Source organism: Lineus longissimus, chromosome 19, assembly GCF_910592395.1.
Source record: "Lineus longissimus chromosome 19, tnLinLong1.2, whole genome shotgun sequence".
Classification (NCBI taxonomy): Eukaryota; Metazoa; Nemertea; class Pilidiophora; order Heteronemertea; family Lineidae; genus Lineus; species Lineus longissimus.
This window is the reverse complement of record NC_088326.1, coordinates 8,395,014-8,421,703: the sequence shown is the minus strand read 5'-3', so window position 1 is coordinate 8,421,703 and position 26,690 is coordinate 8,395,014. Positions and strand designations below refer to the sequence as shown.

The following is a 26,690-nucleotide window of genomic DNA, read 5'->3' as shown; positions in this document are numbered from 1 at the left end:
GTGCTAGAACGGGAAGAATGTATGATGCAGCAGTCAATCAGAACTCTGTGCCCCCCCCCCCCCCCCCGGTCATTCGACACCAATTCGATGCTCAGAAAGATTTGGGAGGATCAGGATTCGAAATTTTTTCACCCCAGGATTTCAAGTAATTCGACAGAAATTCTCTTCTGCTGCAAGGGTTACATGGTCAAAATTCGACCCTTATTCACTTGCATGAAAGAGTCCTTTCGACAGGAATTCACTCTATGTATAAAAGTTAATTAAAAAAAACAAAATTAACCTGACACTTCATGAATAATACTTGCTGTCATTTCTTCAGTTGATTTCCAATGGAATTCCAAAGAAATATTTGGACTCATTGCCAGTTAGTTCAGCGCAATAATACAGGTAGCAGCATCTAATTAATTGCACTGCATTGTTATGCTGGGGCCAAGGACGTGGACTGACTCCGTGGAAGTATCAAAGGCAGTAGCTTGTGCTTGGGGGGGGGGGGGGTCAGTGGACGGAGGCAAATACATCATAGGCCCACATTACAACTTTGGTTCCTTCCTGGCTTTGTCGTGAATCAGTTCGTCAGGATTCCACCGCAAATATGTTCACATTATTTTTATTTGTTTTCCCAATACTTGTTTCTCTTTTAGCCAGAAAAACTTCCAAATTCTTATTCACAGAGATACATTTCTCACAATTTTGCGTGGTAATTCCTGAATCGAATATTCTTCTGTTGAAATTACACGGCCCTGTGGGTAATCTGTCGGCACTTTTTCAAACCCTATGCATTTCTATACGAATGTACAGGGATCATGTACATTCAATCCATTTTTCAAGGCAGCGATGGTATTCAAGCATATTATCTCAGCCAGTATTGGCTCCCATTGAACGTGTATTGCATGTATAATGTACATAAATGTACGCGGCAAGAATGCCCGAGCAAAATGCCGTAAATGAGGCGAGTTACTATTAGGATCTTAGAGTCTGCTGTCATGCAACCCTGTTTAATATTACTAAAGTGAATATTCATCACCGTTTTGAGCGGATTAAAACTGTTCAAGAGCCAAACTCACCTCGCTCCAAATCATCGTCTGCACAAACAAACCTGATCACACAGTAATTTTCTATACGCTACCAAAATAGTTCGCATAAAACACCTCAAAATCGCTTTGTTTTAGGGGGAACTTTTTTCAAACAAAGACTTGAAATGCAATATGACAAACTCTTTAGACCTTGATGACAAGATGCTTGAACTGCATGTTCAAGTTCAAGTTGTCCAAAATTTTCTAAATGTATCTATTGCCACTATTAGAGGCAAAAAGGCAGACAAAAACGGAAATCGGCGACATGGCCTGAAATCAAACCTGTCAAATTCCCGCATGAAATTCGGGGAAAACTTTTTTTCATAATTATGGTATTGAAATGCAAAGTGTGGACCATGTCCGTTTCCTTACATCACAACACATGCAATTGTGTATTGAAAATAACATCAACCTTGGCGGTCTCGCTGCATTTGACGTCATCTTTGCCTGTACTTGGCTTATCCACAAACTCTCAATAATTCCATATCAACTATTCGTTCAGACCAACTCCTGAACAACTTCAAAATCAAAGCAGAGAGATCACTGGTGTTAGCCAGTTCTAGTTAATACTCATTCTGGTTACAACCCCTCGATTTGGAGGTCTCCAGAACAACAGATATTTCTATATGTACCTGTTGTACGTAGTCACGTATGCACTGACTTTATTGCAAGTTGCCGATTCGTACACCATCATGACGCTGAATAATATACGGTAGCATTATGCAGTTATTTGCACAAGTCGCGAGGGGGATTTATGAATAATATGGAGATGATATAAGCACTTAATGACTTGGCTGAATGCTTCCCTCAGGAGTCATTATTGAGGAGTTAAACAGGGAACATTCCTTCATATACATTCTACATGCTAATGGAATAGCGCTGATGACGCTCATACACTTTCGGAGGCACTTACTCTATAGCGCATTGCCCAAGCGACTGACATGATTGATTCTACAGGGTAGCCGAGAATTATTTTCCTTTGGACAGTAGAATTCTATTGTGTATCCATTGTGTGAGGGAAAATAATTCAGGGCCACCCTGTAGAGACTTGAGGGTGAACCCAGCGATAGTGAGCTATGCTACTAAAACGAATTAAGATATATGTACCATCAAAGCATGTTCTCACACATTTGCGACACGTGTGATCCTTGCAATATTACTTCATGATTCAACTACCCCATTTGTTTGCGCTGGTCAGTACGGTAGTATCATTGACATAGTTCAAATTGATTGAGTATCTTGGACCCAGTGCCAATAAGATACAAAAAATAATAATGAATGCTATCGGCTGAAACTGGTAAGAAATTGTTATGTTTATTATGCGGAAGTGAAAAGGGTAAAGAAGACAAGCCCGTTGGCTTTCGAGGGTTGCAGCTAGTAAGGCTGATGGTGGCTGATGAGAGGTAAAAGGGGTAAAACACGGACTAAAACACACCTAGGCGAAAACTCCCATCACGAGGTTGAAACTGGGGAAGTGGAATCCCTAACAATGCAATGCACAGCGTGTTAGTTATTATCACCGTACGAAAGAAAATTCATGCTCTAAATTTCTGCCTTAGTTTACTGTAGACTACCAAGACTCATACACGGTCACAATGTACACTGTAATAAAAAGGAAAATGTCAAAAAGCCTCTACGATTTCCGATGGAAATACTTCATTCTCTCTCAAACTGAGTTAATTATTCACATCAACACTACATTGTGAGATTTTAGAATCAATGTCAGAGCAGTCAATGTATAATTCATTAGCTCATTTAGACATGTAGGCCTCCGCCACGAAAGTGCCAAATGAAACGGCCGGCTATGCGTCAATTATAAAGGGAGCTAAAAGCTTAAGACCAGGGCCCGGTTGTTCAAAAGCACAAAAGTCACGTCATCCTTAACGGTTGCGTTAAATATCCTTATGGACGTTATCTCTTTCAGTTAATCCCATTAGCAATTTCACGTTAAGACTTAACGGCGCCGTTAAAGCTTACGTGATTTCGAACAACCCAGCCCAGCTGCTCCCAAAAGCCCCACTGCATAATTTTGTTCTTCGCTCAGTCGACCTGAAATCCCAAAGTTACATCTGTCTAATATTATAGCTAGACACGCCAGCTTGTATTTACCTTGTTCTTCCGCATGCCGCACAAACACCTCCCACATTATCATAGTCTTTCAAATAAAGAGTCTGGTCACGGCAAGGCAGCTCTCTCGGGCATTTCACTGGAAGCCACGATGAAGCCCAATTTTAAACTAAGCTGCAAACTGAGCTGAGGTGCAAAACAATGATAGACCAATAATTCGCAATTGGTACAAAATCTCCATGATTAGGTTCTGTATAATGGTAAACTTGTAACAGGCACAAACGCTATTGTATCTTATGAGATGACCTAAAAATCAGTGTACATATCATAAAATATATCTTAGTGTAAGCCAAATGGCGTTTCAACAATGTGGATACGGTATACCATAAAGGAATAAACAATAAAGGAATTCTAAGAATACGTAATTGGGCGTTTTCTTCAGGTAATTGTAAAGCAATCAGTCATATCTCATCGGATCTTCGCTTTTTGGTCTTACATTGAAGATATTGATTTCCTCTAACGAACAGCGTTGGTTTCTATTCAATCCGTCAAGTGCTCCTTTAGCGTACACACTGATAATTCAGTGCGCGAGACTTTATAGGTTGTATAGAAAAATTTTAAATTTTGATACATGGTCTCAGTCACTAGTATAGATGTGTTTTCCTCTATTATGAATTCCTTCTCTGTAAAAGGAAATAATGATGAAGTTCAGTTCAGTAGCCTAAATATTGTGGTCGCAGGGGTCAAATTAACCCGTCGCGGCTGAAAAGTCGATTCACGGGTCAAAAATGGTCGAAAATGACCCCAAAACTCGTTTAGACCCCCAAACCCTGAAATTATCACGGTCAACCCACAAAGAAAATTTAATGGTTTGAAGAACTACCATAGGTCTAGGTCTATTAGACCTCCAGGTATTACCTTAAATTTCGAGAGGACCAGACAAAAATTCCCCGAACGCACTCGGGTGTAGGTCTACAATATCATGTGATAGTTCAACACGCGCTGACAATGTGGCGACACTTATTCATTCAATCAATATCATGAAACATTTCAATCCGCGCCTCCAACACGCCTCTTCATCAAAATTAGAGTAGGCCGAATAACCACCGAAATTGTTTGGCCACCCATGCAAGAACGCATTTCGGTGGCTATGAACTAACACATTTCAACTCGACATATCAACTGACATGCGTAATGTCATAAATCTAGTGGTGTATGTTGCATATAAGGTGTAGAAATTACTTTGTGCCAACTGATGAGCGAAAACATGACGATGACATGATGTCGAGAAAAGTCAAATATGATGATGGAAAATTCAAAGACGAAGTTTAAAAATAATTGAAATCTACATGTAGGCTTCGAACATCATCATATTTGAGATGTTCACTCAAGGCAAGTGGTTTATTTTCGTTCATGCTCGTTCATTGGAAATATACGAATCTTGGCCCGACCCTATCTCTTGAAAGGCTAAATCCTCGAAAAGTACTAAGTACTTGACAGATTAAATCAACACTAATGCTGTTCGTAAGAAGAAATCAATATCTTTATTTTGAGACCAAGAAAGCGTAGACCCGATAAGATCTGAATGATTGCTTTAAAATTGTCTGAAGAAGATGCCCCAATTACGTAATTCCAAGTGAAACCTTTATGTTTATTTCTTTATTGGTATACCTCACACGACTTTGCGCTTAACTGTGAAACAAGCATATCAGTGGGAAAAGAACCATTTTCTAATCTTAAAAACCAAGAAACTGGCATGGGCTTCAAAATCACAAGACTGTTAAATATTCCACTAAATAACAGTTACATCAAGACAAATTGGAAACATTTCATTCAATATGAGTAAAATCCTATTTTTAAACATTTTTTAACGCTTGACCAAAAAAGTCAGAAAGACTTTCTTCAGTTTTTCAGATTTCTTTCGCTTTTTACCACGAACGCGAAATTCACCCTTTTGCTACCGGACCTGTTCCAATAGTTCAACCCCCGGGACCCGGGCCTTTTTGCAATTTACAGGAAAATGCATGTCTTTCTTGTAAGAGCTACAGCTGCAGAGTAATGGAAACGTTGGTAGGATTTTCCTGTTCTTGAAGATAGGCCAATTACATTTTTTTTAAATTATCTTTTTGGGTAAAATCATGCATTATTCATCAAAAACATGCAAATGTTGACAAATGTATGAAAAAAAGTTTTATTGAAATTTTTTTAACACGTCAAACATATTCACAACTTTCCTTCATTTTCAACAATAAAAGTTAACTTTTTGGTGGATTAATTCCCTTCGTCGCGCAGGTATGACCACAAGAGCCCGCAAGTGACCATCATCATGTAAAAATCTGTCCTGAATAAATTTCGCTTTGGCTTGCCCTACTAAGCCCATGAAAGGGAACACCCAATACGTTTTGTAGGCTAGTCAGCGTACGCATATTAGTAGTCTTAACAAATAAGGCCCTTTCACAACGGATCCGGAAAACATATGGGCCTACTTTTCATTAGAATTCAAAATTTCAAAATTATATTTTTCATAACGGTTTATGAGAAGAAATAAATCAGTGCACGCATATAAGTAGTCGGAACAAAAAATGTCACTTTCACAACGGAAGAGATATGGGCCTATTTTTCATCAGAATTTAAAATTTCAAAATGATATTTTTCATAACGGTTTATGAAAAGAAAAAAAATTGAAACAAATATTTATTATTGATTTATTGTTTAAAGGTTACCACTGCTGAACGTTATCGACATATATGTATGCGTCAGAAATTTGTCGCCAACATAAGATTGTTAAGATTCAACCTTAGTTGTAAAATTACCTTAAAGGTAAAATGATGATCGACCGCAATCTCCTAGCACCGCCATTGGTAACGGTTGCTAAGTGATACTGTCACCGTGTTCTAGCGTACATTTCGTCTCTTCCGGTTAGGCCGAGGTAAACGACGTGATGTCCTGTCATTGGGAGATTGGCCTCCTTGTTGTCTTTCCTGCATTTTACATGGTATGATTTCATTTTCGCCAACATGACAGACGTATGTTTTTGGCACTTGCATGGCTGATTTAAATGCCCGATGTATTTCATGTGCGGATCATTCTGCACAGAAATTTGGTCTTATTTAATTCTTGCTGGTGTCTTGCAGGCAAACTGCATTTCAAACGATTTTAATGCATTCTACTGACTCTTTAAGCCAACACCACTTATGCGTCACATGTTGTTGCGTCCCATTAGATTTGACGAATCTTCAAAGTAATGAAAGAACATATCCTAATACACACTCCATTGCTAGCAGAAGTCTATGAAAAAATACGATTGATATTCCTTCCTCTGGGGTTCAACATTTATCATTTTTGTCACATTTATCATTTTCGTAATATTCAAAACTAAGAAATTACACCAGCAGGAAAGCGATGATTCACCAGAGACCATCGGAATCCACATATGAAGCAGATGAGTAAGTGGTAAGAACGTTGCAACTACAGTAGAGTGCTTGGTACCCGCTTCAAGTGACTCAACTGCTTTCCCCGACATGAGTCAGGAATGCCTTCGTGCACCGCCAGCGCTGTCACAGAGATTGTGCTCGTTGCCAGCAGATACGACGGACGCAGCTTCCTATTGGTACGTCACATACTATTCAGTCTGATTTAGGCATTGGATCGAGTAACATGTGGCAGAAGGATACCACAAATAGATGTTGGAAAGAACTGACATTCATACATCATAAGATCTAGCAATCACAAACTGTTGGCTTTACATTTCAACATCTCGAAGGTTGTTGTTACCGAATTTCTGTCATTGAATTCTATTGGTTTATTGTGCATGGATTCTGCTTGAAAAAGACGTACTGAGATTTATTTGGAATATTGCTTTGGTCAGGTCAATGTTGTAACCCTGATTGATCGATTGCCATTCATTAAGTTTATAAAACGTGTATTTGTCAAAGTCCAGCCAGTCGTGATCCGTCTCGGATTGACAGATAATAAGTGAAAATGCCACAATATCATGTGGCTTGCTAAGCTTCCATTTATTCAGTGATTGTGCATGCAAGAACAAATCAATTGGACTAACAACAAGAGCTACTACCATCCAATCGAACATACTATAAAGGTTCAATGAGGGACCATACACATGCTACTGTCCACGGACAGGGACGGTTATTGACCCCTCGTTTCACAAATGCTACTGTTTTGTGAGTATATAATTCTTAGTTCTGATTTCGTACTGATGAATTGTCGTTGAACGTATTTTTCCAACTGATTTATTGGATGGGAGAATCAAATGAGGGAAACACGTAATTCTGACTTCTTCCTATAATCCTACGATAGGCGCGGGCGCGATTTCGAGAGGCGATGTCGTTTTGCATGAAGGAGGGGTTACGGTTGACAAAAATAAAACTAATCACAGTTAGTTTTAAAGATGACCATGTGCACTGAGAATTCCTCTTGTGAAATTTGAATATTTTTAATATTTTTTATCAAAGGCCATTATTACTCCAGGTTTTTTGCCATTTGCTGCTGTAAGATGATTTCAAAAGTGCACCAAACAATTTTTACAGCACAGAAAACCCAATGCAATTTGCCCCATCCATTCCAAAGATATAGCCATTTATGTGTTCGACAACTGGATTACCTAATCAGGCTAGCAACTGGCTTGTTAGAGCCAGGCTGCGGGTTCACCAAAAACTGTGATGTAGATCAGGCTATTGCCCAATATGGGAGGACAAATATCCATTAACCCTATATAAATTGATGTACAAAGTCTGTTTTTCATTGGCCTTTTTTGATTTTTTTTTGAAAACCGGTTATCAATGTTTAAGAAGGCAAATCTCACATCTAAAAGGTGTAATTTGAGCTATGCATGAAGTGGGAAAACTGAATCAATGTCAAAAACAACACAGACCCCCCAGAAATGGTCCAATTTAGGTTTTATTGACAATTTAAGCAAATTTATTAACTTCAATATTGTTTCTAATTCGATTGTTTTTGGCTCGCCGTAGAGGAGTCTATACAACAGCGCAGTGTCCGTCGCCCGTCGTCGTCTGTATCCTGTTTCGAAAACAGTGGCGCGTTTCTTAATCGCTAAAGCTATGAACTTGAAACTCTGAACAAAGGACCCCCCCCCCCCCCCCCTCCCCAGGTAAGGTGACCTCTGGCAATGAATTTCGGTCCGATCTTATTCTTGACTTGGCCACCAGGGGGCCAGAAGCGGAAACCTAAAAAGTGTGATATCTCTCTTATGAGTGACTCGTTTTCGATAATTTTTTTATGGTCGGTTCTCCTAGCAAGGATACATCACATATCATACGTCTTTTTGATTTGACCTACTTTTTAAGGTCACAGAGGTCAAATGGCGTAAATTGTCAATTGAGTATAACTATGGCACGTTGCTTAACCGATAAAGCTATGAACTTGAAATTTAGTAAACATGACTCCCTACATCATATAACCTCTGACACCGAGTTTCGGTCTGATCTGATTCTCGACTTGGCCACCAGCGGGCCAAAACTAAAAAAGGTAAAAAGTGCAATATCTCGCCTAATAGTGACTTGTTTTCAATTTCTGATGATAGGTACTCAGAGCAACGATACATCACATATCTTATGGCTTTTTGATGTGACATAATTTTCAAGGTCACAGAGGTCAAATGGTGGGAACTAGCCGTTTGAGTGTAACTATGGTACGTTTCTTAACCGCTAAAGATATGAACTTGAAATTTGATACACATGGCTCCCTATGTCATGTAATCTCTGATACTGAATTTCAGTCTGATCTGATTCATGACTTGGCCACCAGGGGGCCAGAAGTGGAAACCTAAAAAGTGTGATATCTCTCTTATGAGTAACTCCTTTTCGATAACATTTTTATGGTAGGTTGTTCTAGTAAGAATACATCACATATCGTACGAGTTTTTGATTTGACATATTTTTCAAGGTCACAGAGATCAAATGACGTAAATTGGTCGTTTGAGTGTAACTATGACACGTTTCTTAACCAATAAAGCTATGAAATTGAAATTTGGTAAACATGCCACCAATGCATCAGGTAACCTCGGAGAGCGAATTTCGATCTGATCTAATTTTCGACTTGGCCACCAGGAGGCCAAAACTAAAGAAGGTAAAACGTGCAATATCTCGCTTATCAGTGACTTGTTTTCGATGATATTTTTATGGTAGGTACTCCAAGCAGCGATACATCACATGTCATATCTATGCGATGAGCACAATGGCCCCTGGCCGTTTCATTACAGAAAACTTGCATCAAATGCATCAATTTATACAATACTTAAAAATTATTTTTAATGTATTTCTATTCAAAGCTACGATATATCTTATAATAAGGAAAGGTATCTACAGGCAAATTCATAGTGAGAAATCCAACAACAGCCTGATCTATGTCGGTAAACACGCTGACTTCACTTTGAAACAAAGCCAAGGCTGTTACAAAACATGTAAACAAATCAACTAATTTGCTATTTAACTTGACAAACTGTTTTAATTCTGATCAAACTTGATTTGATGCGGAGCTTTTAATCCAGCCTCAGTACATGTCATGCAATCATTCAGGTGGTGGGGGTTGTGGGGGGGGGGGGGGTATAAATGACAAAAATTGGTACGGTACCAATGGCACGCCAAAGCGAAAAATGCTAGACTTAAAAAATATTGTAATGCATTGTAATGCAACATTTTGAAATATATTGCAACCCTTGAAAAAACATGCCAACATTTCAGAATGAATAGAAGAGAACTTGATCGTGTGGCGGATGCCAGCGAATTTCAGGATCTTCTCAGATTGCTGTCATCAAATGTCAAAAACGGCGAGACAAGCAAGCATTCACGGCGCTATCTCACAGAAGTACCACTGCAAGCTCGCCTCCAGCTAGGTCATTCAAGCCCATAAAGGAAAGTCACGTGGTATTGTTTAGTCACTTGAATGGTGCGAGAATATTTTTTTTAATGTTGCCATGTTTTTTTCAAGGGTTGCCACATATTTTTGAAACAAGTTTACCTACATTTTCAGGAAATGTTGCATTATATTTTCAAGTTTCTTGATTATTTTAAAATCTTAACATAAGTTTTTGAAATGTTGGCAACGCATACATAAAACGTGTGACAGAGCACCTGAATTATCAAGATGTGGCAGATGAGTCAGTAGAAGACAGTTCGAAGACTTGGCATGCTGTGATAAGAGCAACAGAAGAGACGATTCCTACAAAGAACCGCAAGAGCAAAACCTGGACCGCCGAACTAAAGGAAGATCTTGCGAAAGAGAGAGTAAGGGCCAAAGGAACACGTGATCTCCTTGGCAGGGAGTGCCACGAGACTATTGAAGGTATCGTATTCTGGATAGACAGGTCAAGGCTAGCGCCAGGCAAGACAGACAAGATTGGGCTGATGGAATTGAAGACAAGATAGAGGAAGCCTCAGAACTCGGCCATAGCAGAGAGCTTTTTCAACTGGTCAAACGCTTGACTGGTAAAAGCACCGCTTCTCTCCACCCAAAAAGAACCAAGATGGAGAAGTCCTTACAGAAAGCGATGAAATCAGAGAAGGTTTGGCAGACTACTCCAAAGAACTGCTGAACCGTCCACCTCCTGAGAATTTGGGCAGTATAGGCGATGCTATGGACCTTGATACGGAAACACCGAACATGGCTGAGGTAGAGAATGCAGTCAGAAAACTGAAGAACCACAAAAACTCCAGGACCTGATGGAATCGCCGCTGAGCTCATAAAACAAGGAACCAAAAAACTCGTTAGGAACTGCACCAGATCTTAGTCTGGATTTTGCGTGCCGAAGATGTGCAAGATGACTGGAGGAAGAGCCTGATCTGCACCATTTACAAAAAAAGAGACGAGAGAAACAAGGAGGATTTAGGAGTGGCCGTAGATGCACAGATAAAATCTTCTGACTCCGGGTTTTAAAGAATACAGTCACTGAATTTCAGTTACCTACCCTAGCCATCTTTTTGACTTCAAGGGCGCTTTCGACAGTGTACATAGCCCCTCAATGTGGCACATCCTCTCTGATGGGATCCCAGCCAAATTCGTACGTCTCATCCAGTGCGGGTACAAGATCAACGAAGCTGCGGTACTTGTTGATGGTGAGAGACCTGACTGGTTTTGAGTATAGAAGCAGGAGTACGAAAAGGATGTATCTAGTCCCCCCTACTCTTTGGTGTACTGATAGATGTGCTTTGAAAGGCCTGTGATACCAACCAGAAAGGAGTCTCATTGAAGAATCGCATGCGTACTCATTTTGGTATTGAACCCGATGAGTGTCTGGCTGATGACCTCAATTACGCAGATGATGTGACTCTCCTTAAGACAAGTAACCCGTGCAGTGGCAGAAACCTTCACTCCTTCAGCAGCTGGAGAAAAAGTTGGACTCTCAAACTCCAAACTGACATGGCTGACATTCACCGAGATGGAGAACAAGGTGACTCGGTCGATGACTTCAAATACTTTGGATCATGCAGAGGAAGAGTCAGGTGGCTGTTTGGACATGGAGCTCAGATCATGGATTGGTAAAGCCTCTTCAGCTTTTGGGCAGCGAGCCAAGGTGTGAAAGTCACGTGTCAGTCGTCAATGCAAACACAATGATGAATGTCGTGTGATATGGAACCAACAGGTTGTATCTTTCATACAAACAGACAAAGATCTGCAAAAACGTTTCCCTGCTGTGATGCCAACGTGCGTAACTTTGGTTATTGAATCGTTGAAAAAAAACCCATTTGTATTCACCCAAAATGACTACCCTGTGAAAATAATAGCCAGGAGAATACTACATCTTAATTTTATCAAAAAATCACAGGTGTTGTGGCGTTTCCTTGGTCGAATTTGGTGTGAAGTGAAACCATATGAAAATACTAGTCGGTCGCACCTTGCAGCGCTGCTTGGACGTATGTTCAAACTTAATTGTTCTCCTGTTTCATTATCACCCTATACTTCTGAAAGTTTTGGACGATTTCCAAATTTCTTTCTTACTCTTATATTCAAGATAAACACGATTTTTGTTAACCTTCGCCCTCAAAAGGTCAGTAAATTTCAGCGCGCGAAGTTATTTCAATGTCATCAACAGGGTCACTGAGGGCTGTGAAGTGTTGTTGTTTTGCCGATTTTTTTTTCGGGGGGGGGGGGGGCTGGAGTGTTTCGGATTTTTCAGCTTGTAGGAAATCAAAAAATACAACTTTAGAAATTATTATTCGCAACCTGACAAAACAATGGTTAAGACGATAGAGTTGAATACCATTGACTAACCTTTGGACCATTTATTTAGGTATGGATGGTTCCGGTTTTGCCACTTAGTTTCATTTCAGTTTATGTTTGATACTTCAAGTAGAAATACCATTCGACACGCACTGTAATTTTGCCAATTTCTTTAAAGGACCATCGGTATTATTAAGGGCAATATTAACTGTCTGCTGCCCAGTCACTTCCATTTCTAGTTTACATTAACAAAAATCGTGCAAAAAAAGGTAAAATTCAAAATCTGACTGAATTATCACGCTATTCCGATGTTGACTCCAATTTGCCCCGAGTTAGCCCAGCATACGTCGATCCTCTATCTCCTTTTGAGAGATTCACTATTACGACGCTGCCTGGAGCCATGGCTCTAAACCATGTTAACTGTGACGTCTGTAGATATTGATTTTTCCTTGTTGCTTAGCAAATCGAGGAGAGCCCCATTCAACCTCGGTGGCGGATGACATTACTCGTTATTGCTTGAACACACTAAATTACACTGCGTACATTCGTCATCTTTTCCTAATGTGGTTTCGAACAATAAGAATATCGGCAAAACGACACTGCCTACGGCTTCACTTCCCTCAGTGACCCTGTTGACGAGGTGGACTCGAAATGACGTCGCGGAATTCCGCCCGCTTAGGGTACCGGGAAGGAAATTCGCGCGCTAGGAATTCATTGACCCTTTGGGAGCGAAGATTAATCTTCATTAAATAACGAACTTTTTTGTTCTTATACCTAATTGTGCGAACAAAATTTTGAAATCATAAAACACTTTCAGATGTATAGTGTGCTAATTAATTACACGGTAAAGAACCTATTGTAGTAAAAAGTCACCGATTTCTCTAAGCTTGCGTAGCTTTTAAGTTAAAAATGTACTGAACACAACAACATATTAGTTTGCACAATGGCCCTTCGTGTTCTAATCATTATCGGTTAATCAAAGTCCAACGAAATTGGTAACGCAAGAATGGTATACGAAAGAATAATGCCTTGTGAACAAAAGTTCGCCGCAAACTGTCCTGCAGTGAATATCCTGAAATGATGGGCGACCTCTATGGAAGAACGTCAGCAAATAAGCGTATTTAGGTTTCACCCATATTGAGCACAGCATGCAAGGTTTGCGACGTTTTATTTTGCAATCTTTGATGCTATAAGTGTGCGTTTCTAATAAGCAGTACAAATATCCCGACTAACTGGATACTGCCAATTTGTACTTGCAATCGTATGTTCAGTGTTTGACAGAAAGTGTCAATGCAAGGTGCATGGAAATTTACGTACAAGCAGAGTCTTTCAAAGGAAGAGTCGGGCAACGAGGGAAAGGATGGTTTCAGCATGAAAGCCACCGCACGTTGGGACAGAGCTCTCCCTGGTCACGCGTTGACAAGCCAACTGGAACTAAAAAAATCCTTTCATCAGCTGAACATAACTATTACGAACGCTCTGTTCTAAAGCAAACACTAGCTTCAAATTAAATGATTTCTTTAAAACAAGGAACACATTGATGTGAAAAACGACATGTTTCGTCTTTTACTTTTCGGTAGTTTTATTGCCAAGTAGTGGTGGCATTGATTTGCGAATAGTTTTCGAAATGCGTTTTTCTTCTCCTCATTTTCACATATTTTTCTGTCTAGCAGTTTAGTATGTGGTCCGTGCTGAAAGGGCTTTCTCAGGGTATCATGGTTCCATTTGGTGTCATCTAATGGGAGATTCGTGTCTTTTTAATTTTAACCCACAACAACGAGTTTAATTTATAGCAGATTTAATTTTGCGTTCGTGATAAAAAACGGGAAAAAAATCTGAACCGCAAAATGTATCGACTAAGGTGGCGTAAACCTACTCTATTTAGTGCTGCCGCCTGGAACACAATTATTAACCAAAGCTTTCTTTCATTTAAGCTCAGTTGACAAGATTTTCTGGTATACTTTATGGCGATGTATATCGCGGTTGGGGGCAACTATTTTTGTGAAGAAATCACCTTACTAATCACGATGATCGTATTTCTACCCTGCTCCCGAAACGTTGTCTCAGATTAAAAAAACTAAGCCTTTTTGGATTTGGCCCACGCCTCCAAAGAAATGACTGTATAATCTCTGCCTGCTAGGCTTCCCATACTTTGGTGTAGATTTCTATACCTGGTACATGTACTTTGGTATTGACTTCGATACTTGTTGTGTCTGTGGTAAAAAATATTGAAATCATACGTCCATGAAATTCAGAATGGCCAATGCTTTGTGAACAGACATCGATATCAAAATACTAGATATGAAAATCCATCCCCTTTCAGACTGATCAAAGGATATCTGCTCAATATATAAACAATGCCTCGGCTTGGTCGCAGCCGTACTTGAGGTCGCAACAAAAGACCAGATTTACAAACTTCTGAATTGAACACCTAAACAAGTACGAAAAAAAGATATTTAAGTTTAATTTAGTTTACCGCGTGTTGATTTATAATCAATAGTTGGTTTTGTACTCTTTTGAGTGAAATGAAACATATCGATGGTGGCGAATATTCAGTTTTAGTCTTGGAAGAGAAATTGATACCTTTCTATCAATCCTCGGTTGATATCTGGTAGACCACTAATTAAGTCTAAAATCCTCCTCTGGCGATTGAGAGTCTGGTGTTTGATTATTGTTAACCTAATCCGATATAGCAGCTCGATTGCTTTGGTTATTTCCAGCCACCTGAAGGCGGCGAGGTATTTTTATCGAACACCAGGTAATTCAATCAAGTAGTTATACTTTGTATTGCGTTTTGTTAATCGAATTAGTTGGTTCAGAGCGGCAGAGTAACACAGCCCGAGGTAAAGGGAGCGAAAGGGCTCTATAATCGAGATGCAATCGATTTGATTTCAAGTCAACTTGAACCTGCTTTTGCGAATCTAATCAATTCATAATCAAAATGGTTTTGATAAACATTTCAACAGAAAAGGGTTTATTTCATTCTCTTTGATATCGCCTACGAGTTAAATCTAATTTCTGTCATCCCTACACTGTACGTATACACTCTAAAACTCTAGTAAACTCCAACTTTACGTGACGACGTATTCGTATTTATAATGTAACATGAATGCGGATTCGATTCCACCAGTGCCTTGTGGCCAATTCCAGCTCGCCAAACAAACGCGCGATATTTTGGCGAATTGCTGTAATGTTAACAAGGACCATTGTGTTGGTTGAAATGAATTCTTTTCGAACTAAAACTGTGACTCGCTCTACCAAAACTAGGCGCTTGTCGCATCTGAACTCGACAGGTTGATACGGACTTGTTGTTCATTTCCCTATTGTAAACCTTTTGTGAAATCTATTACAAACTGATTTGGTCACATTTCACAAAAGGTCTACAATAGGGAAATGAACAACAAGTCCGTATCAACCTGTCAAGTTCACATGCGACAAGCGCCTAGTTTTGGTAGAGCGGGTCACAACTAAGACCTTTACTCGACAATCAGGGGATAGGAAATCCAACACGACATGTTCATTTCAAACTTGATATAATACCAAGTGACACTCCGACTCGACTGTCGGGTGATAGGCTTGGCCTTTGATTTCGATTAATCAACGAATATACGGGTCCATGTATACACCAGCCCTTATACTTATGAGCTACACATTGTTGATCAAACTCATTTTTCTACCAGAACCCTACTTAATGTGACGAAAAACATACAACCCTCAAGGTGTCAATTTAAATCCCGTATCAAATTTGATGTGATTGATTTTGAATTCAAAGTGGCATAAAAACAAAGTTTTGCTATAACTTGCGGATCTTAAACTCTCAATTACCACAATCGTGAAACTCATATAATATATTATCTGAATTCGAATGATTTACTCAGTCGTTCCCTTGTAATAATCAAAGCCACCAGCAAATTACCCGTTGATGTGTGTTTTTTGCATGTGAGTCTTGATTGGAAGAAGTAGCTTTCACTGTAGCTTTCACCGTAGTAGCAGAAGCATAGTGGTAGTCTTCACCGTAGTAAAGGTTCCACCAACACCACGCCTGATTCTCTGATAGCGTTAAGTTGGTTCAAGCAAGGCATACAGATGGCGGTCGTGTTCAACGATCACCGGCCGGAACATCTTGCCTCTTGATCTGGTATAGTCATGTACAGTCCTTCAAAAAAGTAAATGGACACACAAAAATCAAATTTTCTTGAAAACGGCTGGTGATAAATCGATGCGGTTTGCTGCATTTGATAGGACATTTAGTTGTGCATCATGGTATCTACCACATAAAAATTAGCCATTTTATCTAATACCGACTTTTATTGATTTACAAAAGGCCCCAAAATCAACTTTTTCGTTTCCGATTTTTTTCGTACTTTTTCTTGATAGGATGAATCACCATGATGAAAAACCCACGTCCCCATCAAGGTGATGAAAATATCTTGTGTTAATTGGTGGGAAAACAGCATTTTATGTCAAAATTTTGCACCTTGTTTATTGACTTTGGAATTACTTTGGAGAAACCCCCTGGTGATCTTCACCACCAAGCCTATTGAATTCGAACATGCTAGTGTATTGAACCCGGTCACACGCTACAAAATTTTGATCAGAATGAGGAAGTCGTTGACTACATTAATTCTGTGGCAAAGCGAGAAGTCGACCATAGCCAATTATGTCAGTTTCAACATGCAGCCTGAGTGTTAATTCCTTATTGGCTGAGGTTTTGAATGGGGGTGGAAATGTTGTTAACATTGATGTATTGTAAACGCGAGGGTAAAGTAATATTGGTGAACCCATTGTCCAGCTGCCAAATCCAGGCCTGGGAGAGCTATTCATAGGCATATTAAACAAGGCCATTGAAATGGTGACATGATTCCGGTTGTCTGGGCCAGGTGAATAATATCAAGGGGGCATCTCCGCAGTAGAAGACCGGGTAACAAAACCCTTTTGCACAAATGGGTTAATAAGTTGCAGATTCAAGTGAAAACTGTGGAATTTCTTAGATATTCACTCATAACTCAACAGAAGCTTCCAGTCAATATAAAATTTGCCCCCAAAAAATGCGTGATAAAAAAGTTGATTTTGGGACCTTTCATAAATCGACAAAAATTGACTTATAGGTAAAATAGCAAATTTCCAAGTGGTAGATATCATGATGCACAACTAAATGCCCTATCAAATGCAGCAAACCGCATCGATTTATCACCAGCCGTTTTCAAGAAAATTTGATTTTTGTGTGTCCATTTACTTTTTTGAAGGACTGTACATTATGACATTGGCTTCTTCTTTTGCAGAGTCATGATCAGAGAGAACAAGAATCGGATGTTCCTTTCGGACAAAAAAGTTATCTTTCTCGCTTCAAATACTTCCACTTACAATGTTCACGTTCCTCTCTTTCCAGAATGTGCGCCATTGTCTGTGTGTCCTGCTGAAACAGATGATCGAATGAAGATGAAATGGAAACAGTTTGTGGCCCATTCTCTGCCACGAAGCTGGACTAAATCCAAAAAGCGAACACCGCTGAAACAGCAAAATGAAAAAATCCTCAACGAGGACGAGCTAAATCAAAACATCACCAAAGACGCTGCGAACATCGTCGAGGTTAACAAATCACTCGTCACAGATGACTTCTGCTACCTAGTTGATGATAATACCAATAACTTGAAACAAAATTACATTCTAGTCAATAATCTGAATATCAATGATCAAAGTTATGATAAATGGACTTGTCAGAAACGCGTCATAACAAACGAGACCTCGGACGAAATTTCGAACGAGAAGATAAAAAACGGAAATAACCACGTGATATATCACACAGTTCCGAAAACTTGCCCGTACATTTATAGTAATGATAGCGAGGAAGATCGTTGCACCAATAATGACAATAACACTATTCCAAAAACTCGCAGTCGAATAAAGACCAACCCGTGGCTCCCATCTCCGAGGATTACACCGAACCCCTCGCCATCGCCATCCTGCTCTACGTCATCATATTCTTCACCGACATCGTCTAGGTCAAGGTCACCGCACTCTACACGTTCAAGGTCAAGATCAAGCTCCATTGACAAAGCACCGCTCTCCACGTGCAGTGAGAATGATGATTGTAGCTCGAATGATATATCTGTCACGAGTGATGCCACCCTAGATGTCGTCACCAACGATATCGTAAGCCAAAGCGAAGGCGATCTGAAACAGTTAAAATTGGTGGATGGGGATATCTCGGTCTCATTCGGTGAAAGCAAAACGTTCGGATTTTACGAATCATTAGATGATCTTTTCTTCTTGCCTGAGATTGATCAGGGCCTGTGTGACATATCACCATCATCTGAGCCCTCATTTGCCTACGAGGAGGCATTTGAATCGCAAGTAGAAAATATAAAAGACTTACCAATGTCTCATTCCAATATAAACTCTAATTGTAGTTCCCTCGACCAGTTGTCAGGGGTCTATCAAAAACCTTTACCGCATGAGCAAACATATCGGATAGAAACTATTCCGACGCATGAATTCCACCATTCGATCAGTTTGGAAACCTCGGACGCGAATCATAACATCATCTCAAAAACTGATGATGAGTCAACTGCAATACGTGGTGTATACAGCGACACTGACAACCTAAGCGAATATGACAATTTTGAGACCCCGCAATGCGTTGCGGAACTGCATCACATTAACGACATGAATTTCAAAAATGAAAACTTTGGTCACGAGGACAGCTTTGGTTACCACAGCAACGAATACAGCGAATCAGAAGACGAATATTATATCGATGACGTAGAGAATGAGGATGGGATTTTGGACGAGTCAACAACTGACCACCTGTTGGATGGGATGTTCCAAAATACAGAGCAGGAACCATTAATTTCACCATACCAGCCAGCGGAAAATAAAATGTTTGGTGTCTCAGCTAATCATGCTGTATTTGACGCATGCGCAAGAGAAAGTACATTCGGTAATGATGATATTTACGGCGCATGCGCAAACATTCCGGCGGAACCATGGCGGAGATCGATAGGGGAAATCCAGGAAAGCATTGGGGAGAAGGTGATGCAATTGCGCAAGGATAAAAATTTGGTGGAAGAAAAGATCCGGCAAGCTCGAGAGGAGGAACGAATAAGAATGCAGGAGAAGCTGCGTTTCCAACAGCAAGTCACTCTTCATCGTAAACAGATGCTGCTTAGGACTCTGTCAGATCTCCGCCGCCGACTGGAGGGGCAATGCCAACGCCTTCAAGACACCTACAGTGGAGTGCTCTACATGCAAAGGCACTCGGTCGCAAATAGTCCACATCACCGCCCCCAGGTGACCGTGGACTTCGGAAAGGAGGCGCCGTTTTGATGTTGGTGAGGTCAGTGTGTACTTTGAACTTAGCAGTGTAATACTTATGAGTATGTACGCGTTGTGATTGTGTTCATAACATTTTGTGTGGCCATTAGATCAGTATAGCAGCGAATATATCGGTTGATCTAAAAAAACGTACCGCTTTTTAAAGTACAATTATTCAAATGCTCGTCAAACGGAAATCATTGAAAAGTTGCCCTCGTGTGGCCATTGATATTAGTGTATCTTAGGTTATTCATGTAGAGCTTTATTATAAAAAAGTACTCGTCAATATCATTTCCGACGGAATCGGTCCCATTGTCTTTGCGATGATCTTTTGTTACTTGTCACCCAGAATCAATTTTAATGACTGTCTGGGTTGATAGTGTGCTGGTTCATTAATTATTTATCAATGGTTTTATGTACTTCTTCAGTCAAATGTTTGGGAGTAATTAATGGATACCTGCTCTTAGTGATAGAGATAAGTCAATTATTTATTGTTACTCGATAGACTACTCGATCTGGGACTCCTTATATCGAAAAGGATTATCGGGGACTATCTGAAAAAAGTGCAGTGAAGCGGATCGATTTAAAACGAAAAATTGAGGCAAGTCCTTGGACGAAAGAAGAAGAAGCACTTCAATCTGAAAAAAGTCTGCGTACCGTAGTTGAGGAGGAGTCACATTGTGCTCCTACATGTCATACGTTGAGGAAGAATGTAAAATAAATCTTACATCTGGTGCAATAAGGAGATTGGACATAACCAACTTCGCTATATACTCTTCAGTGATCAAAGGATAAATTCTATTCGTGATCTATCTTAATGGTAGGTAGACGCCAAAGGTAAGAACTGTATGTTAACATTCCTGAAGGAGCAACCATGGAAAACATGTATATATATATGTATGTTTTTTCGTCCATAAAGAGTAAAAGAAAAAAAAAACGGAAAAAAACTAGGGTAAGACCATATTCAAAGGGCAGGTTAGTTCGTTCAATTCTTGAGTTTGAACTTTAATTCTAGACACTAAAAAGTATTCTCTGCCAATGTTAGTGAGTATTTTAAACTGATTTCAGTGCGTATTGCCTGTAGGGACATGTTGTTTGCACACGGGTTTTAAACAGTTTACAACTGTTTCATCACTGTGAAAATAAAGGCATTTGAGCTCTTGAAAAACTCTCGTTTTTTATCCACCCGATATATGATAATTATATAGCGTTGTGCTAAATACCTGAATAGTGATAACTGTTTCAAATTGTAATTAATAGCACTCTGTTTAATGGTGTCGTTATTCCTACGTGACCGTAAACAATTTCTTGCGGGCTGTTTTTTTATGAGAGTCGGTCGCACATGTGCAGTTACAATTGATGACATTTTGACTTCGTGATAGGCTCACTTGCCATACCGACTAATTAGACTTTTCTTAAGAAATTGCGACAGTTGTGTCTCTTACAATTTTTAGTGTAACGCATATGTATTATTTGATATTTAGTGACGGTGTATTAAAAAGTCGGAAAGGGTTAGAATATTGCATGATTTTATTTGGTCTATCCGAGCATCGACATTGCCATGTTGGCAATCGCGAGTTGGCAATCGCTCGTGGTAATAGAATGTGAGGTGTATACGTCTCGATGGCCGGTTTTTTTTACCACAGATGACAGGACAGGCATTTTTGAGAAAGCCAAGTTCAGGTGTGGAATTTTCAAATTCCGCGAAGATAGTTTGACATTGGACTCGCAATATACAGTATTTTCTCGCAGAGCTCGCCGTCTCAGACAGGCCTGATTTTAAATATTTTCTGAGTCCAGCGAAGTTGTAAAATTTTACTCTAACAATAGCGATGATGTCCATTTTACTCCGACAATAGACATTGATGACCCGAACTATTAAGCGACCTGCGCGTTACGGGATACTCAGTAATTATGTCAGTCCTGGATCCAAAGGTTACCTGGCGTTTGCGAACAATGTTGAAACATTACATTGGCTGATATTTATGAAATACTAGTACATGCTTTAGTCACCTCTGTAGAAAACTGTAGTAAAAGCATTTACTAGTCTTTATAAATATTAGCCATTGTACATGTGTTGTCAAAGCTTCAGAACATTGGGCTAGTGGACTATCAATGACCTCTCGAAACGCAAAGCTGCCCTTAGAAATGGGTAGTGCGTTGCAACTGTTGAATGCTAACGACGGATGAAATTTTGCCGCGTAAATAAAGGGAAGGCAGATGCATTATTTCAATGGCAACTTACCATTCCTTTCACCGGGATATAGATACATTTGATCTGATGAAGCAAAGAACAATTTTGTTTCTTCTTGATAATCTGGCTCTTCATCTAAAAACTGTCAATCATCTTCCTTGTCACTTTGTTCAATTTCAGCTAATTGTCCAAGTTCTTCTTGTTGACCTTCATTGTCGACAATAATTGAGCAGATGGTTATCTCGAGCTCCAAAAGTGCGCACAGCATCAGCACTGATCCTCTCCCAAGCTGATCATTTTCACGACATCGCGAAGTTCGATTTGGGGACTTTCCCAATCATCCTCGGTATGACGGATTTTTCAGGCTTTCCAGATGGCACGTAGTTGACAATTAAAGGCTTTCATTATGCTAGTATCCAGAGGGGTTCTAGGACAACTTCCCCCCGTCAAGTGAAAATGTCCCTTTTGAGCTGAACTCTTTATTTACAAAGGTGTTTTCTCCCCGCTTGCACTCCCAGGACAACCTCCCTCTAACCAAGTCCTATGCAAACCCAGCCAGCTAAAGAGAAGCTTTCGATGCGTCGAAGTGAACTCCATTTTTCAAAATTGTCTATGCCTATGACTACAAGGGATCTTGAAACAATGTGACAATTGGGTGGAAGACCATCAGGTTAATGGCGATGAGAATTTGCATTTTTTGACGAAGAGCCAACATCATAAAACCATTAACCAGGTACATGTACAATGTCTTTCTTGTTTCTTTAAAAGTGGGTATGCATTTTGGGTGACATAATAGACCAGGGCATGCATGAAGCGAAGCTGCGACTTTATATGGAGTTTTATGACATCCAAATTGTTCATGTTTTCACCCAAAACTAGGCTGAGATCAGAAGGAAGTGGTTGGTAGGAAATACATGGGCAATCCCCTATTCATGACCATTGGACAGCAATGACAGGGGATTGTTGTGAGCCACTTTATACAATCAAGAAGTCATGTCATTTTCATATTGATAAAACAGAAAACATTGTGTTTTCCCTGACGATACTTGTAATTCCTGAATGACTGGTCCGTCTGCATCAGCGTGTCGCCCATTCAAGGTTGGGAGCTCCTCATACGTATTTCTGAGGTCATCTTCATTTTCTAACCAATCGCAAAATGTCCGTGGATGGATTCGATATCGGTGCGTTTTGTGACGGTGTCCGGGATCCTCGCATACACAGGGCCTAAAAGGTGGGTCTGGATGCAGGCCTAATCATCTATATATCGAATCTATTTAGCAGATGAATAGGCATGGAGATGTTGCCTTGGGCTCGGGATGGAAATCGATGTCAGCATTACCACCTTCACCATCTTCATCATCTGTCATCGTGCAGTCATACATGTACATGTACAACGGCTCAGAAACAGCAAATACTGAACACAAGACAGGTCTCAGTCAATTATCGGTACTATTGAGTCATCATTATCCTGCTACAGGGCCGTTTAGACGACAGGAAAAAGCCACATGCGATCTGATTGAATCCGAATGTGGTTAAAATTGTTCTCGTCTAATTGCAAAATGATCTGGATCAATGTGGTGGTTCAATCCGTGCAATTTGTGAGACCTGATTGTGGTTCGATCGGATCGCATCCGGATCTGATCCGAATGTGTTTTTTTCGCCTGCCGTCTAAATGACCAGTTAGATCAATTATGATCAAATTACGTCTATTATCCAAGTCGAAGGTGATTGATGTATACTAGTATCACATGTATTGATGAGCTGAGCTGACAACCCAAAACATGGAAGGAAAAGGGCAAAAGCAAGTCAAAAGATTCACCTGGAGTATAGCGAGAAGGTTGGATGTATTGCAGTATCTTGTTGACAATCATGAGAGATTCCTTAGGGCTAAGCGGAGCCTACTGCTGAATGAATTCTTTGCATCAGCGGCCGATGCATTTGGAGCCCCAGCGGGGAAGACTGTTGAGGGCATGCGCAGAAATCTTGGAAAGAGTACAGAAAACTTCTTATGAATGAGGGGGCATCTGGAATAGGAACTGATGACCTCAGTCACGGGCTGAAACTGAAAGACTCTCGTAAGTTATTCGATCAATATGATATGTACCATAGACTTCATTATCCTAAAGGAGGTTCCGCTACGCCAGCTGTTGTGGTGACTGCAACTGGAGTTCGAAGGCCTGGGCCTGCGGCCAGCTTCACATGCTGCAGGCCCCAAACACCTTCAGATGATGAGACTGATAGCGTCATGAGGATATGTCAGGATAACTTCCTTTGTTTCGGTCTACCCCATCCCCTGCACCATCTATTCGTCAGGGCCTTTGTCACCATTTCCCTCAGGAAGAATAAAAGCTTAACGGCGGGAGTATTTGCAGTTTGAAAAGTTTGTTTCTCATTTTGTTTCAACAGTTACTGGTAATTCTCATCGATTTGTTTCATCAAAAAGTTTGTGTAAACATTATGCAGGACACATCTTGCCACAGTGCACTTTGATGCGACTAAAGGACCATCTTTCACAGGATATCGGTTTTTCTTTAATTGGTGTATCCTCAATTTTTGTTCCGCGCAGCCGACAGATCTTTCCACGAACTAACGATGTCTTGTGCATTGGTTATTGAAATCCAACTGGTCCTGGTTAAGGTTGCGGGACCACTGATCAACGGAATGAGGACAGATCTGTGGAGGTCCCTGTAAGCAGCATCCCCAAGCATAGCATATTCCTCTGGCAGTCTATCAAGGAAATTGGAAAGTTCTTGAGACCACTCAGCAGCAGTCTTATCATGAGCCGACCCTGGTATTCCACTAATGATGTGTCGAACCCTACCAAATCGATCCACGATAAAGTGCACATTATCGAATCGCAACACTTTCCTGGGCGTCCACAATAGTCTGCATCCCCAGCATGGTCAGGCCTCTGAACTTTAATGATGACCCCATCTATAAAAAGAATAACTTGCCTCTCCACTCCATTGATGTCCACCAAAGCCTGGGCCAAGTGTTCGAATTACTCCTCCTCTGGGAATGAAATATGCCGGCCAACTATATCAAGGAAAAGTCAGATACTTCTGTTTCATGCAGTATTGATGTGGGCTTGGTATACCCTACAGCTTACGCAACTTGTTTGTGGAAGTCTCCAGAGGCTAGCATGTGCAAGAAAGTTTTTATCCTCTTGTGAAGCTGTCCGTCTTCCCACCATATGAACCTCAGTTAATCACGCTGGTTCCCCGATCCAGGACGAAGGTAAAAACAGGCCGATATATATCGCAGGTCACTGCAACTGGCTCCATTCTATATCTTGTCAGAATTTCAGTAAGGCTGTTCATGAGATCTGGCCCCTGCAGTAGGTATCTGTTGAGACTGTGAGACTTTTGAGACTTTTCGGCGTTACCTTTGGCTATGACGTCATTCAAAAAGTCGGTACACTCTTGTCCGTATTTGTGGTCCTTTATCAGCTCGAGATGTAGATGTCTTATCCGGCAGACAAGTCATCGGAAAAACAAGGACAGTACACCAAATAACTTTTGTAAGATAATACCGTACTCGCCTCACCTGATAACAATGCACAGTTTACTTTGAGAAAGATTGCGGCCTCGATCTTTCAGGCCGTAGAAAATCATCTCGTGCTGATTCGTCGGCGACTCTGACCGGTCACGGATTTCTTATTTGAACCTACTAAAGGGATCGTTGCTAAAGGGGATCGCTGGGGCGAACAATGTTTCTTAATGCGTCTAATCGGAGAGATGAAGACTAGTCACAACAGCAAAACGTCAATGTACCAAAAGGCAAATTGTGATCCCTCGTACCCTTGTCGAAAATCCCGATAAGATATATTTTGGAATATTCTGCGGTCAGTAGGCCGTGCCCCCGTTTTAGTTTTCTATGAGTGTACCACGTTTCTCAATTCTTTTCAACTCTGATGAGACAAACAAGGATTTTGACTATATTTAGCTCTGGCCAACCAACTCTTGAAGGCGCGAAAAACTTTTTGTGAATCCCGTAACCCTAAAGGTGTACGACGTTTTTCAATTCTTTTGAAGCGAGTCAGATATATTTCAGTCGAATTCTTTTTTTAAATTTCAGGTGTTATTTGGTTATGAAAACTTTCACTGCAGGACGGAAGTGATGACAGGACAGACGGTTGCAACAATATCTTCAAGAACTCTCCCCCTGAGTAAGAATACTCGAGTTTGACGTAGATCAGATGATGTCATTTCCAACCTCTCAAAAAATGAGCCTGTTTTTTTCATTCGCCGTTCACCTGCTTGGAGATCACCCGACACCCTCCACGTGGCCTTCTTCTCTCTCGATGCACAATCAACATCGTCTTCGCGCAGTTCAGGATACATTGGCAGCCTTGTTGGGAGACCGAGTGATTGCACTGAACAGGCCAGTGAAATGGCCCCCAAGGTCACCAGATTTGACCCCCTGCGATTATTTTCTCAAGGGGGCACCTGATGAATAAGGTTTACGAGACTCCAGTGCAGGACCTAGCTGACGTCAGAGCTCGCATCATTCGGGAGGTTGAAGCTTTGAGGAACGACCCGGAGATGAGGCAACGAGCTATGCAGGACATGCGACGACGTTGTGAATCGAAAGAGGAGGAGGTCACGTGGAGGGTGTCGGGGCTTAATCAGTAAAATTCTGTATTCATCAGGGAATAAAATGTATCTGAACGAGGGTAAGCTGTTATTGGTTATTTAAAAACGATTGCTTTTGTGCCCACATAATCTGGCAAAACATCAGGATGGATAATACCGAAGACGATGGTCACTGTGATCCAATTTCCCGTCAGGAAGTTGTCCGCATGATCAGCCTCGCTTGGGACAGAGTGGCTGTCCCAGTTATCCAGA

At 40.6% G+C, this 26,690-nt stretch overlaps 1 protein-coding gene across 4 annotated transcripts in view; it reads left to right on the top strand.

Moving 5' to 3' along the window:
- The window catches only part of LOC135503255 (inactive protein tyrosine kinase pTKL-like), a 64,848-nt gene extending 43,681 nt beyond the window's left edge, over nucleotides 1-21,167 (top strand). For 3 of the 4 annotated variants that reach the window (XM_064796741.1, XM_064796743.1, XM_064796742.1), the window contains one exon: nucleotides 17,725-21,167. In XM_064796741.1, coding sequence (XP_064652811.1) covers nucleotides 17,725-19,661 — 1,937 coding nt within the window. In that variant the 3' untranslated portion in view covers nucleotides 19,662-21,167. Of the gene's footprint in view, nucleotides 1-7,251; nucleotides 7,322-17,724 lie in introns of those variants that run through there. The other variant, XM_064796744.1, reaches the window with a different exon arrangement.
- The last annotated feature ends 5,523 nt before the right edge of the window (nucleotides 21,168-26,690 follow it).